Consider the following 16,056-nt stretch of genomic DNA (forward strand, 5'->3'; position numbering starts at 1 on the left):
AATGACTTAAAAAGTCGAATTACAAATGTTGACACCTAGTTTCGCGATCTAGTAATTATATGTCAATGGATATTACCTAGTACATTTGTTGCCATAATTTCATTTGACTTACCGTATTCAATATCATCACAAGTACAGATAAAAAAAAAATTAGAAAGGAAATGGAAAAGTATTTTTTCAATTTCATGTATTTTAATGTTTAGGAAAGACTTTTTTTTAATACTTTTTGAAAGATTATTCATTTTTTTTATCGATCAGATTAAATAGGAATAAAACAACTCTTTGGGTTTTGTCTACCATAACAAAAGTGTATCGCTATAAATGTGATTCTACAATTAACTTTAAGCTATACATTTTGATGGTATTCTTGTGAGTGGTGTATCTAATGAAGCAACACGGTTGTACTCAAGTTATTAAAATTGCCTAATTTTGTAAGCTAGCTTGAGTCCCCATTTTTTCCCCCTTCCCTATTTGAACCTCAAGACTCTAGATATACCACTGCTCCTTGTGGTTTGCTAGTTGTCTAAAACGGATTGTAAAACTCTCCTTGTGGTTTGCTAGTTGTCTAAAGCGGATTGTAAAACTATCCATTGTGGGTGCCTCGCATGCTGCATGTACTCGGTGCAAGATATTTTCCTCCCAATCCAAGGTTTGCGCAAACGATAATCTTTAGTATTAGACGATATTTTGTCTAATACTAAACTTAACTTAATATAAAACACGTGCTGTAGAAGACGTGAAAACTTTCCCTGTCAATACTGTGCCCTAATATGCAAAAACTTTGCAGGGGCCTGTGACGTACCCAATCATGGATATGTGCTCATCCCCCACAGGGCGCAGCATATATTTGTGGCGTATAAATTATTTGTACAATTTGAGCAAAATCAAGTGGCGATTTCTGCAGAAATATATAAAAGGTTTTTGGTTGGCGAGATACAGTATTTGCTTTTGGGTGTCTGACAGTGAAATTTAAAATGTTTACACATTTTATTGGTGAAGTATTTATGCTGTTTTTGGGCAAGGATTGGATGTCAAATTCCTTACCTACACGCAACAGAGTTCAAGTGTCAAGGGTCAATTAGTGAATATATTTAAGGTGAAAGAGTACACAGTTAATCATTCCAATCATGGCTTTTAGTAAAGAAATATTTCTATGCGCTACATTAATTGGCTGAAGCAAGCCATGTGATAAATCTCTATGCTGCACATTTGCTTACATCATCATCCTCCTCATCATATTCATTATCACCATCATCAGTCATTTATCATCATCATCATCATCGTAATCCTCATCATCATCATAATCATTATCATTATCATCATCCTCAGGTCCATCAGATTAAGTGTTGTATCTACATATGCACGACCACATAACTCCAGAAGTTTTCATTAACACTTGATGCATAGCTTTCAAAGCAGTCTTAATAGTGAATTAAGCGCTGTGAGTGTACTATATCTTTGAGGCGGATTGGACACTATATAAGAAATCATATTTTTATTATTATTTAATATTATTATAAAGTTATTATTATTATTGTATATTTGGACACTTTGATTAATGACCAAATCCATCTTTGAAGTCACTACCTTTTAAATAAAAGTCTGACGCCTTTGTATGTATTTACAATTACTATATAAGAAATCATTTTTATTATTATTTAATATTATTATAAAGTTATTATTATTATTGTATATTTGGACACTTTGATTAATGACCAAATCCATCTTTGAAGTCACTACCTTTCAAATAAAAGTCTGACGCCTTTGTATGTATTTACAATTACTATATGATATAACAAATAATTTTATCAGTTTTTTTTTTCTGTTGTAATTTAAACTACCATTTCTTCCAGTGTTGACTGAAAACACTGCAAGTTTGAAGGTATCCACGGTTTCAAGATCGTTATTGTGAAAGAGACTCGCTTCTTTTTTTTTTGCCTTTCTCCATGCCAAAAAAAAACCAAACACATAATAGATGTTGAGAAGATAGTCTTATTTATTATCATATTTCTTCAGCTATACCAAGCCTGCCCCTTACATCTAATTTCACATGCCTGCATTTTCCAGGCAAAGCCCATGGTTTTTTTTGCAATTGTGTAGTTTTTCTGCCTTTCAGAAAAAAATTCTAAGATTGTTTATATTGGTAAGTAAAACAAGGACAAATTGAGGATCTATTTGATTCTTTTTTGTTAGACTGATATTCCAATTTGCATATCTCATTTGCATATATGTTATTGTATCTTACAGAGTGCATCAGCTCCAAGTCCGGTAATGGGTCAGATGCATCCCAATGATGGAATGCCAGGTGGACCAATGCCACCTGGATTCTTTCCGGTAAGTCTATATCCTAAAAGATAAAGATGAGTAAGATTACAGGAGGAGAGTGTTGGGGATAGGGGCTGCAGTGTTGACCCCTGTTAAGTGGTGTCAACAGAACTCCATTTTTTACATGGAGATGATTAATATATAATTAATATTTATATAGCAATAATTTTAAAGACCGATTTTTAGTATTAATGATTCTAGACATGTAAAAAGTGACTAATAATTTTATTAATTTCTTGAAATTAATAATTTTATTAATTTCTTAAAAGAAGCAAATGATGAATATTGTTTATTATTTATTTATATATGTATTTATATATTTTTTTTATTTAAAACCATATTTAACAAGAGTAGCCCATCTAGCTGTGCTGATCATTTGGGTCCCTCACATGCATCAAAAATACAACTTAATGAACAATAACATTTTTTAAAAACTATGGAAGAAACAGGTAATATGCAGTAGCAATTATAAAAATAGATAGGAAAACAGTTTGTGAGTAAGTTGATTTCAAATTGTGTTGCATCAAATGAAAATGACCTCTTGTGTTCAGTAATTCTGGTAGTTGCGCAGAGAATATAAACCAAAAAATATATTTGATAATCTGCAAGTGAGCATTAATGTGGGTTAATTACTTAGCGAAAGTTGTCAGATTTCGTAAAGAAAATTGCTCTGAAATTGAGGAGCAGGATCTTAACTTAAAATGGTGAGTCAAGGGGAAGCCGTTGAAGCTCTCGGAGGACAGGGTGATGTGCCAGATGTGGAAGCTATGATTTGTGCATAATAATTTCTAAGCATACATATTATTGATGTAAATAAAGATTTATTCTTTTAGTGTAGGGATAATACTAGAACGAGAAGCCTTACTTTTCTTGGTTTTTTGGTGTTCATGATATAGGATTTTGTAATATATAATTAAATTAAAGAAACGTCATTAACAGATAAACTTAACTTTAGATAAACTCTGCGGCTCGGCTGTTTAAAAAGGTTCAACAATATCAGGGCAATACACTAAATTAAAGCTTCTTCATTCGCTGCCTGTTAGATTGCCTTTAAAATACTTATTTTTACTTATAAATCTCTCCATGGCATTGCTCCTCCGTACATTGGAAATTTAGTTCGTCCTAGGTCTGGTCTGTGCAGCCGTTTGCTTGGATCTACCACCAACACAGTTGTTCTTCACACTCCATCTAGTTGAAAAATCTTATGGTGATAAGATTTTTGGTGTTGGTTTGGTTCGTTTAGGCGTTTTCTTTTCTTTTTTCTTTGTTAGTCTAGGTTCATGTTTTTTTTATTCTCTTGTCCGTTTCTTTCCGTTGTTGTGAAGCGCCTCGAGGTTGGTCCAATGGGAGACGCTATACAAATCGCAAATTATTATTATTATTATGGAGCATTTTTTGTTGTTGGTCCATTTGTTATTGACTTCCCTGCTTCTTTAAGTTTGCAATTCCACTTCCCCAAACATTTTCTAAAACTATCTTTTTAAGACTGTTTTAATTCTGTTCCACTAAACAGCGCTTTGAGACTTAGTTTATGCACTAAAGCAAATTTATATGCATTACATACATTTGTAAAGGCATCTAGAAATATGTATGATTATATAATAGCATAGAGAAAGAATAATAGGAAGGTTTTTGGAATTGTGAAATTGACCCACAATAACACTTAATTCTCTTGGTTGCTGTTCAACCTTTGCTAATCTGATTTGTCATGCAAGGGGACTTATTTCATTAAAATAGGTCTTTGCCTCGATGCTATGTTCCCCTGTGCCAGATTGTAGTGACTTCAGCCCAAGGTTCCTTGTTTACCTGGCCAACTTGTAACCAGGGTTAAGATCTTTTGAGCTCTAGGTTAATTTTTAATTAGTATTACCGCAGGCTTGTCATATATCTAGGCCACGATTAAATTCTTATTAGTATCACCCTAGGCCCTAGCTAGAACCTTTGAGGCAGGTTCACCTTGTAGTAGCCCAAGCTAGAGAGGGAGTAGCCCTGTCAAGAGTAACTAACAGACATTAGCACAGGCAGGAGAGAGATCAGATGCCAAACAAAAATTGACCTTCACACAAGTGTAGCATGCCCTCTTGACATTTATCGTATGATTCAGGCTTTAGAAACATTGTCACTTCCTTTGCTTTAAAATAATAATGCTATACGAGGCACGACATGCTACTACTACTGCAGTTGGTAGTATAAATTGTTTGCCACAATTATTTCACTGCACTGAATGATGATGCTACACCTGTCATGCTAAAAATTACCTGCTACCAACATATTCAGATATGATGTACTTGCCACAAACTTAGCCAAACAGTTTAATGCTGTATTAAATCACTATAGTAATCATGCTACATCTATATAGTACCTGCTACTCCATTACTTGGTGATGATGCTACATAATTTTAAAATGCCGACTGATTCTTAGAAAATAAATTATTTTTAAATTTAATAACAATTTACATTAATTGACAAAAATAATAATATCCAAAATAAGGGTCGAAATAATAAAAATTAAAGGAACAGTTCATATTTGATGGTAAAATTAGTGTATGAAGTTAATGACTAGTGTATATAATATGCCTCTTTTCTCCAGGAGAAGAAAAAAAAAACTTTTTGTTAAATTGTTAACAAGCTCCACATAGTTTCCTTTAAATTTCTTAGTAAGTGTTGGAATTGATAGTACATTTTAGTTTAGTATCGCGGCAGTACTACAGAGACTATATCGGTAATTCAGTTTACAGTTAGTAGTCCCCTTACGTGAGCGTTAACAATCGTAGGAAGTTCGCCGCAGCCCGAGTCAGCATAACATAGTAACATTCCTGTCAGTGGCCTTCGTGATTCAACCTTCAGGTGATTATAACCAATGGAAGTGCATTAGTCATTTTAACAAAATTTGACTTTTTATCGTGTATTATTTCCTACTGTGACAATTCCACACATGAGATAATTTCACGTAAACAGCATTAATCCTTCCAAGTCTATTGGAAATAGAAACATCCTTAGTTTTTCAGTCTTGTGATTGGATATGATTGGTTGTAGAGTCATATGATAAGTTGGTGGCTTTTTAGGTGGTTTCAAATTGTCCAAACATATTTGATCCACATTTTTACTCGGGTAAGAGAGATGGTAACAGTATACTTAACACAGTGTAGTTGCCGTAGTCCATGGGCAGTGTTCCTTGTCATCCATGGATTTTTCTCCCAGGGGAACCTCACAGTCATGTATTGATAATTATCACCAGGTTGAATATTCCACAGCCTACATTCACATCCAACCAGGTATCTCTATATTTCTCCTATGTGAAGAAATTCATACAGGTGTGTACCATGCAAGTGCCTTGCATAAGGGATTCAAACCCCATACCTTATATTTGAGAGGGGCAACTGCAGTGATAGCCACAGATCCCTCTGCCCTATCAACAGTCGGAATAATACTGATTTATGACTATTTTATCTATTTATAATTGATTTTTGGAATTGATTTTATATTTTGTTATTGAAAAGTCATGCATGCCTTAATTAATAGATTTTATTTCTCAGTTGGACATGTAGAAACTCAAGTGTTAATTTCCATTAACTAGATATAAATGAAAAAAAAAGATATTAAAGTGCAAGAATGCAATGAATAGTACATTGGTTCTGTTTGTGACATTGATGTTTATCTGACATAAAAGAGAAATATTAGTGACTGTCCTGATGATGTCAATGATCTGTCACTTGTCACCAGGAAGCTACTTGCTTAGCAGATGTAGGTCAAGCCGATTGAACGGTGACAAGTTGGTCGTCACTGTGACATGTGCATTTGGTGACAATTTGCAATCGCTGCAACTTTGAAAGTGGCATTTGCTATTATGGTTTAATTTCATTTCTTAACTTTTATTTTTTATAACACTTTGTGCAGCCAAAATCACTAGCTTTCTTCTAGTTTTATCAGTAAAGAGGTGCCAAGTGTCCAGGGTTTACCAAGAATCAACTGGTGCTGGTCAGTGCATGTTTTGAATGGTCAACGATGATGGTGTATACCCATACTGTGTGGTTTTAGTGCTGGCTTCGAGTTCTATTTTACTTTTTTTGTATTTCCAATTACATCTCGGACCCTATTATTTTGACTGGTATAAATGTATAAACTTTGACCTTATTATTACTTCTAGTTACTAGATGAGTTTTCGGCTTGTACGATATGAACATAGAGTGAATTTAATCATTTGTGACCGTCTTGCGTTTTCGAAACAACATTGATTTGGGCTAAACATTGTCTTACAATTCAGAGTACTGTACGTTGGGAACTAAACTCATGCGCAGGTGATTTTGTAGAATGTCGTTACGTTCTGTATCTTACTGTTGTTGTTAAACCGAAAGCTTACTATTGACGAAAATACACAAAACAACCTCATCTGGTCTCTCATAGAAAACCTTTTATTTGTTTACAGAATGCAACTTAAAGGTATATTATAAATATAAAAATAGTATAGAAGAATATTTCTGATCAAACAAGTAGTATTTGTCCAGTTGCTGTCAGAATGGACAATGGTCAAGTATTGTACGTTGAGAAAAACAAAAATTGTATGAGTTTATTGAGTTTTTATTCAGGGATGTATGGTTGGCGGAGGTGGGCGGGGCCACCCAGTGTAAAGCTAATATCATGGCCCGCCACCCACTTTTATTAACCCACTTTTCCATCCTTAAAATCCACTCTTATCATTTAGAGTATACCAGTGGTATCACCTACACCCACCCTCAAAATGTCTATCACCACACCCTTATTTATCTTTAGCTACAACCCTGTCTATTCGATAAAAAATATGAAATAAGATTAGAAATTGTCCTATTAAATCAGTGGCAGATCTAAGAATTTGAAATAGAGGGCCCTTGAGGGACATCACAGATGGAGGGTCTAGGCCATTTCTTACAAATAGCACTCTCCTCAGACTTAAAATTATATTTTTTTTCTATTTTCTCAATTATTAAAAAATAATTTTTTGAAAAATTTAAGTGTGGGGTGGGGGAAGGGGGTGGAATGGCCTGGCTGAGCCCCCTTCCCCTTGAATCTGCCACTGTAAATGTAGTTTAATTTTTAGCTTTGAGAAGATTTTTTTTCAATGTCCTTGTCAAAGAGACAACTAGTCATAATGTATGACCTTACATGTCTTGAGAACATCATGTCATTGTACTGTAGACATTGTTGTGTCAGTAGTAATTTGGACAAAGTGGGCCAAGTAAAGCTCCACATATGTCGATCTCAAGTGCGGAGCTACTCGGCTGTGATGACTTCATTCACGTGGCAAAAACATCTTGACATTCTGGTTGTCTGTTCTGGATCCTTGCACTTTCCAAATTACGGTCATCTCCTGTCAATTTCATGTTCAAATCTCAATCCACAGCAAGAATTGGCGTTCTTCTTTTCTACTCCTTTGACTAACTTACCACTGACGCCACTTAAGTTTATGCTCTAGCTTTCTTGCGATTTAGCTAGGGCTAGCGATCCCTAATAACTAACCAAGGCTTGTGAATCCTGGCTAGCATTGTTTCTTTGTTGCCCAGCATTGTTTCACCTCTACTTCAACTCCTTGATATTTTGTATACTCTGCAAGAAGAGGAGCCACATGCTAATTAACTGTACATGATATTCTGTTTACTCCACTGAACATTCAAATCTTCTTATAATATTAATATGTTACACATGTATAAGCGCTTAATGCCAACAAGGCCTTAAAGCGCTTCACATTATTACCCCTCCCCTTCCACCTTCCGGTCATTGGACCAAGCACATGGAACACATACTCAGCTCCATAATGTTGCAGCTGTAATCAGCGCATTTTGATTTTGAACCTACCAGAGTACCCACTTATAGAGCTAGGTTGAGATAGACAACTGTGTGTAAAGTACCTTGCCTAAGGACATGTGCGAAATGCACAGCGAGGGATTTGAACCTCCAACCTAAAGGTTGAGAAGCAGAATGCACCTGCTGCTCCAAACCACTCCTAATTTTTAATGTTATGTGTGATGGTGGAATTATATTATTTATTAATCTGATTACTGAACATTGAAACATCGCAAAGATGAGATCACGAGCAAGGGCCTAAATGTGCCATTTATTGCTTTTTCCCCTCTGGCACATATTTTTTTACCGTATTTTTTTTGTCAATAAAATTTTATTGTTATTTCTCCCTCCGCCAAGGCTCCTTCTTCATCCAGGAGCTCAAACCGATCAGCCTTCATATTTTGGTTATTGTCTACTCGCTGATCCGTGGTGCTGTGGTCAAGGGCCAATCAATATCTTTCAACATAGAGGTCGCAGTCCCCATTACCGTCAGCACAATGTTATAAGTGGGGCCTAGGCTTTGCTCATCACACGACAAGACAAAAAGTATAATGTATAATATCCCTTAAAAGGAAACAAGCATAGTGATATAAATAAATGTATTTTTAAATGGGTTTCTTTTGTTTTGGTTTTTAGCAGATTGTCAAATCTCTCCCATTGGAATAGTTATGTACACTCTTCTATGTACAGTAGTAATCCAAAAGTTGCTCCACCGTTGCAGTAGTTCTAAAAAAAAAAAAACAACAAAAAAAAACCATAGAAAATAATTGCTATATATTAATATACATAAATAGTATTGATACTATTAATAGTTTCATTGATTCCAACCAGCAATAACTTTATTATATATAGATTCCAACGAACAGGAAATCGCTTAATCTCTATTGCTTGGTACTGAATGTAAAGAGTATTCCAGATAATACTATTGGTACTATTACATGGTTAAGTTGGTATTAAATTAAGTCAATGGTTTCCATTCATAAATATGGTGTGCACTTTTACCAAGGTTGTACATGTGTGATAGTGTATGTATAAGTGTAAAGGTCAAATTAAAAAGAAACCATGTTTCTTCATACTTTTGATCCCTTTATCATTGCTTTTGAGCCACCTTTTTATATTTGGTTTACTTTCACCTCTCATTAAATATAGCAGAAATCTACTAAGCATAGTAATTAATTAGTAGTGGGCTGGACTTTCGGTGGGAGGAACTTTTCATCCTTCTCCTTTTTTATGTAAAATGGATTTATTTGTTTAATTAAATCTTAAATTGGACTTTTGATACATTACAAAAAAATGTGTTTATATTATTGTTAACTGTACATTAATATTTCAAATTTACAGTTACCACCACAAGGTCATAATCCCAACATGATGGACACAGGACAGGTAAGATGGGTTATATTTTACACCTATATTTTTTTTTACAAATATTATATGAACAAGGTTCTGTACCACATTACAGAAAACCATGTTGTTATTATTGGTACCATATTGGTACCACCATATTAGTATCTTCTTGTTATCATAGAACCATTGGTACTGAATTAAAATGAAATTATAAAACATTATCCCCACACTGGTACAACGTCGGTACCACATTGGTACAATATTGGTGCCACATTGGTAATATCCTATTGGTACAACAACCTCATTGGTACTACTGTATACCATAAAACCTCGAATAAAAGCCCTGGGTGGAGGCTTGTTTTGTGACACTTGGATGGCCTTCTTTTGGAGATGGTCTTCTTTTCAAGGCTACTTTTTAAAAGTAAATAGAAGGGATTTCTTTTTAAATTGAATGCTGTAAATTTTCGGGAACATACTACTAGTTAATAAAAGAATAAATAGGGCCACAGTAACATCTATATCATGGAGTGTATTAACTGGCATTATATCACCTAACTACTGTACAAGTTTTTCTTTAAACCAAGTGTGTTTGTAATTTATACAGTCTGTAATGTTCTCGAAATCTCGAAAAGAAGCCCATGGGCTTCTTTTCGAGATGGACTTCTTCTCGAGGCTAATGTTGTAAACTAACTTACGGTAGGCCTATTTGAACAATGCAAGGTTACTACACTATAGTGTACTTCGGACCTAAGGACCCTGGTATGTAAATAAAGCCTACAAATTTAAATGTAGGTTGGTCAGACAGAGTTAGCAGAAAGCTTGACATTATGATCACCTGAATCACGGTGGTTATGGTGGTATTATTTTTAGTGACAATTGATGATGTTATGTTAGGATGCTTTTGGTGGCTGGGGCATTGAATTTGGTTTTTGGTTAGAACAGTTTAAATTGATATGAAAAATGATAATGATATAGATGAAAAATGTTCTGCCTAGGTGATAATGATTATCTTAAACATTTCAGAAACTCATTTTGAGAACTTGAATTCTTTGAATGAGGCATTCAGACTATACATAATGGCATATCAGTAATGCATAAAATAAAACTGATGATGACATAATTAGTGTCGAAATATTGAATCCCGACACGATGGCGTGAATTTCGATACTTGGAGTATGTATTATACTTGGAGTATGTGTTATAGTATCTTATCTGAGATTAATCAGTGGACCTTTCAGAACTGGATACATTATTCGAAAAGATGAGATTGTTTGTGAGTGTACTCTATTGGTATACACTATGCTGCAGTCACTGCAAATTCCCACAGGCCTAATCTGAACTTCCTTGATCACTTCAACATTAGCTTTACATTTACATACAAGAAGACTTCCAAAATAAAAGTTAAAAAAAATGAGTCATTTTGTACCAGAGATAAAAAATGCTACTATCATTTATAATACTTGTAATTTAATACCCAAGAAGTTGAGTATATGAAAACAAATTTCAGAGAAAACCAACTTAAAAGAGGTTTATTAAAAATTTTAAGTGTTTAAAATTTTAAAAGCTTAAAATGTTTTGAGTAAATAAACCAACAATTACTATCAGTGTCTATACACCTTTTTACCTAAATTTGAAATGAAAATTTCCGAGAACCTGTCAACTACCACAGGGGGATATTCAGAGGCCTAAGCATTTGACTCTATGTAGTTACTAGAGTGTATCTTTGCCCTGTGACTGGTGCACAACCTTGTGGTTGTAGAGGCCTAGGCTAGTCTGAGAAAACAAAATTCAAAAAAAAAAAAAGAAAAAAAAAAGGTGCACATAAAAAATGCAGTGTCTTTGCTTTTCAAAAATACTCGAAAGAAGATATATGTCTGGAAAAATGGAATTTTCGCAGACTAGGCTGCTGGATGTGCCCCGGGGAAGTGTTGTGAGATGCTGGTGGTGCTGTTTGAAAATAGACCCAATAAAATGGTGTATACATAATAATGGTAAAATCCACTTTTGGATTTTGGATTTCATCTAAATTTGTATAATCACTCAAGCATGGATGTAAAGCATATACAGTACTTAAAACTCAAACTTAGAATTACGAAGTTTAAGGAAGAAGGGTGGGATATGAATATCTTATTATCTGGCTGTTCCTCAGTGATCAAAAAACACTTAATAGATAATAATAATCTGTGTTGACTGCAGCCATCTGAAATTATTTAGTAGAATTCTGTTGAATCCTGGATGGAGTTTTCTCAAACTTTCTTCAGAACTTATTACTAATTTCCTAGCCGTACTACAGCATTCCTCATCGATTGATATCATAGCATTGCTGCTCCTGCCTTACCCTAGACTAGCCCCCCTGTTGACAATTGACTAACACTATATCGAAGGAAGGGGCTATCGCCTCATAGATCCGCAAGGAAGTTCGGGAAATCAGTAGCTCGTATTGAGAGTGTGTTACAATTAAGACCATTTCCCTTTATTCATATTTCGATCTGGTGCTGATTTTCCCAGAAGGCATAGCAGTGCATGTTTCACTGATTCATCAACTGCTATAATAAACATGGAAATATTATAGAAATATACCCTGGTAAAATACAAATATAAATAACTGCAGCATCAAATGTTGTAGATAAGATTTCCAAAAGCAGCTTGGAATTTAAAAAAAAAAATTAAAAATCTATTTATTTGTCTCTGCAAATACCTGTATATGATTATTATTTAATTTGTTCAAGATACTTAAAGCAACTTTAGACACACATATATAATACAACAGTGCAAAGTGATTACCTGTACCAAATAGTAAAACAAATCAAATGGGTTTACCAGTATTGAAATATGTCAACATTAAGAATCAATGTATAATCAAACTATATTTAAAACTATTATTAAAAATAATTATGTACAGTAAAGAAAACTAAACAAAAAATAGCAATGTTATATTTTGTATAAAATGATTTGAGTGTCTATAAAAAGAATTGTAAAACTAATTTGTTAAGTTCTATATTAATTTTATGGGAAAATTTAAAATTAATAAAAAGAGTTTTTTAATTTAAGTCAGTCACTGGTTACCAGAATAAAAATGAATTTTTACTATATATGAATTCAGTAGATTAAACACTAATTAGGGACTTGGCTATGAACTGAATAGTTTATTTTATTGAAATAATATTCACAATTGATTTAAGAAACAAAAAAACCTCAAATAAAGTACTTGATATTCCAATGGAAAAAGGTACATGATGCTAACAAGGATCGTTTGGAAGATTGGGTAGTCTCCGAATTACATGTATCCACACTGTGTCCCTCCATCAAACTTGGCAAAGAACCTTATATAAATACAGGTCCCTTAATGATTTATGTTTTAATTAATCAATTATATTATATCCTTGTAATTGTACAATAATCTTTGATGTTTTTTTTTCTACTTAATTTATGTTAAATATGTAAAAATGTTTAATTGTTGAATTGAATCAGAATGACCTTTACCTCCCAAAGTTTAATCACCTCTTCCGTAGTCCCATATGTACCTCTCCAGTAAATTCTATGATTAGCTATTCATTATTTTTTGCATGGTCGTGCTAACAGACAGACAGTGGTGAATATAACCTATTTGGCAGAGGTAAACATATTAACAAAATATAATGGAAATAAGCGAAAAAAATAAGGGAAATAAAAGGTTGTCATAGGCCAGAGTTGCCTGTGTCAAAATCCAAATATATTTCTAGGTCAACTATATTTACCTAGAAATTAACCACAAAATAGGAAAAAAAAATTCAAACTAAATCAGCAAAAAGTCATGTTGTAATGATTCTACCATATCACTGATAAAGTCAATGGTCATGTCTTCCACAGCAAAAAAAAAACCTGTCTGAAAGTGCCTTTAAGACATAAGAAACAATAACAAAAATTTATTAATGAACAGACACGAATGCGGTGGTGGGGGGGGGGGAGACAGTGACACCAATTGTTTTTATAGAGTGGATATATGACAAAGAAAACTAGATGCTAGTTATCGACAAACCCGATTTTGAGATTACGTCAAGATATTTTACACAGAAAATTTAACTCAAGCAAAAAACAAGTCTCATATTTTTAAAAAATGATTTTAAAATTAGAAATAGGATTTTCATTTTGTGATTAAGAGATGAGAGTGATAAAGAGTTGGTGGTATTTTCAAGGTAATAGGAAGCCATATTTTTCAAATATTTCCGACGTGTTTCCACATTACTCTCTGAAGACCAAATCTTGTCAAATGTTAAAATTATATTACCGACAGTCAAGTTTACTTTTTTCCCTCCTGGTAAACAGAATGATAAATTATATTTTATTTTAATATAATATTTATTTGGCAGTGTTTGTTTTTTTCTGAGGCAGTGTTTGTTTTTTTCTGAAATTTTTCAATAACAATCTTAAAAATATTGTTAATATTAACAATAAGACACTCATTTTCTAAAACAGATCTTCTTAAAAAAAATATATATCAGTGTTATCAATAGATTAAATTTAAATATACTAATTACAATTTTACATACTAGGGTTTTTCCGGGCAAAAGCCCGGGGTACGATGTTAATGATTTGGTCAGTTGACTTTTATGAATATATTTTCAGAAAAACCGACCAATGATTGGCTTTGAATTAGGCAGTATTAAAAATGTTTTTCAATTGGTCGGCTTTATAATAATAGCATTGTCACTGTTAGGTTTGTAATTTTGTAAAGATTTGTATCGGGGATTACCTAGGTATAAGCCTGCCTCCCCAAAATCAACCAAAGTTTGTGTTGAATTTTAAGAGGATGGGCCTATACTAAAGGAAGGTATTGTAATCTAATGAAGTATTCATAATATTTTCCTACGACTACTGCAGGCATGAATTCTAAATTATAGTATACTGGTATATAGAAAATATTTGCACTGCCGAAGTAATATAGCTACTATGATTATGATTACCGTAGCATAAATACTAGAAATGCACATTCCTACTGTAATAGTAATAATATCTAAATATTGATAATGCACCCATTCAAAAATAATGATGAATTATATATTACTCATTTGTATTACATTCTTTATAATAGTTTATAGTTTATGAATATGTAATAACATATTATTAATTGTCAATTATATAATAGCTTATTAATTGCCATGTATTGTAAATGAAATGTTATGTTTGGTGATTAAATCTTTTTTTTTCAATCTTATGAATCTACTTCTACTATGCAATATATTAAGTGGACAATTCAATTTTTACTCTACTGTTAAAAACTGCTACCACAGGATACTGTTACATAATACTATTGTAGCCACATGGTTACTATATACTATTCATAATTATTGTATACACTATTCTATTACTACTACTATGCATATTTCATAAATTATAGAACAAATATTGACAATACTATCGCATACTCATGTCGCTACATTTATCAGCACACGGCTACTGTAAACGAATGTTTAAATCTATTGCATGAATCAGTGTAAATTCTCATCTGGCATGGCTTTGGATTTTGCTACTGTTCACTGTGAAAACATCCAGGCCGGAAATTATTCACTTCTCCACAAGTAAACTGCAGTGACAGGCGAGATATTGCCCTCTTCCCTATGGAAAACAGTCACTGATGAAACAAAATCCAATTTGTATGGGCTCGGGACAATTTCAGTTGAAGCCTATTGGAAAGGAGCTCTGTGAACAAATCACAAATCTTCCCATTGCAAATAAGTTTAGTTTTTTTGTTTTTCTAAATTGAGTGGTTGAAAATGGATTGTTTATTCATTTTTAAAATCATGTACATTGAAAATTTTAAAAGAAATAATTATATAATTTTAAATTTTATAGTTAAGTCACTTATTTTAGTTTTAACACAATAAAATTTAATATATAATATATTTAAGTGTTTAAAAATATCAGGCCTCTCTGATGTGAAAATCATTGTACTTGTTTAAGGGAGAAAAAAATAAAATAAACAAATAAAAAAAGTTACATTACATAATATATTTTGTGTCCCATTACAAATAAAAATTATTTAAAGTAAACAAATGAGTATAATTAGTTATGTTATTTATTCAAGTCATAAAATAAACATTTTTTAATTAAAATTATTTGCAATACTTTATTTCTCTCTCTAATTTAAAATATTATATTACTGTACAGTTTCTTATGATCATATCATCATTCATTTATTTTCACTTGTAACTTGCACTACTATTTTACAATTATAATTCATGCATTACTGGGTATCAGCACGTGACCAAACTAAAACAAAAATGAGATATTTTCAGAATGGGCCTGCAAGGAAGAGACCCAATCACAAATCAGAACTTAAATTTTAAATATGTGGCAATCAATCGCCATTCACATAAAAATAAAATAAAGATATAAAAAGAGTGAAATTTAAGTAGTATTGATCAAAACATTCTTTGAAATTTTTATAACAAATTGAAATGGCATTGAGGTAAACAATATCAGTTGGTAATGTGTTCCATATGGAACGATAGAATATTAAAATCACAATGAAAATCATTGTATTTGTTGGAAGAACAATATAATAGAGAAAAGTATAACAGTAATGTA

The 16,056-nt window shown here is 32.7% G+C and overlaps 1 protein-coding gene across 10 annotated transcripts in view; it reads left to right on the forward strand.

Annotated features, from left to right (window-relative positions):
- The window catches only part of LOC117123876 (single-stranded DNA-binding protein 3-like), a 62,684-nt gene that overhangs the window by 10,107 nt on the left and 36,521 nt on the right, over positions 1-16,056 (forward strand). For all 10 annotated transcript variants that reach the window (XM_033269916.1, XM_033269915.1, XM_033269918.1 and 7 more), the window contains exons 2-3: positions 2,248-2,334; positions 9,484-9,528. In XM_033269916.1, coding sequence (XP_033125807.1) covers positions 2,248-2,334; positions 9,484-9,528 — 132 coding nt within the window. The remainder of the gene's footprint in view (positions 1-2,247; positions 2,335-9,483; positions 9,529-16,056) is intronic.

This window comes from Anneissia japonica, unplaced genomic scaffold, assembly GCF_011630105.1.
Source record: "Anneissia japonica isolate Jap-2015-1 unplaced genomic scaffold, ASM1163010v1 scaffold287736_len1891122_cov214, whole genome shotgun sequence".
Classification (NCBI taxonomy): Eukaryota; Metazoa; Echinodermata; class Crinoidea; order Comatulida; family Comatulidae; genus Anneissia; species Anneissia japonica.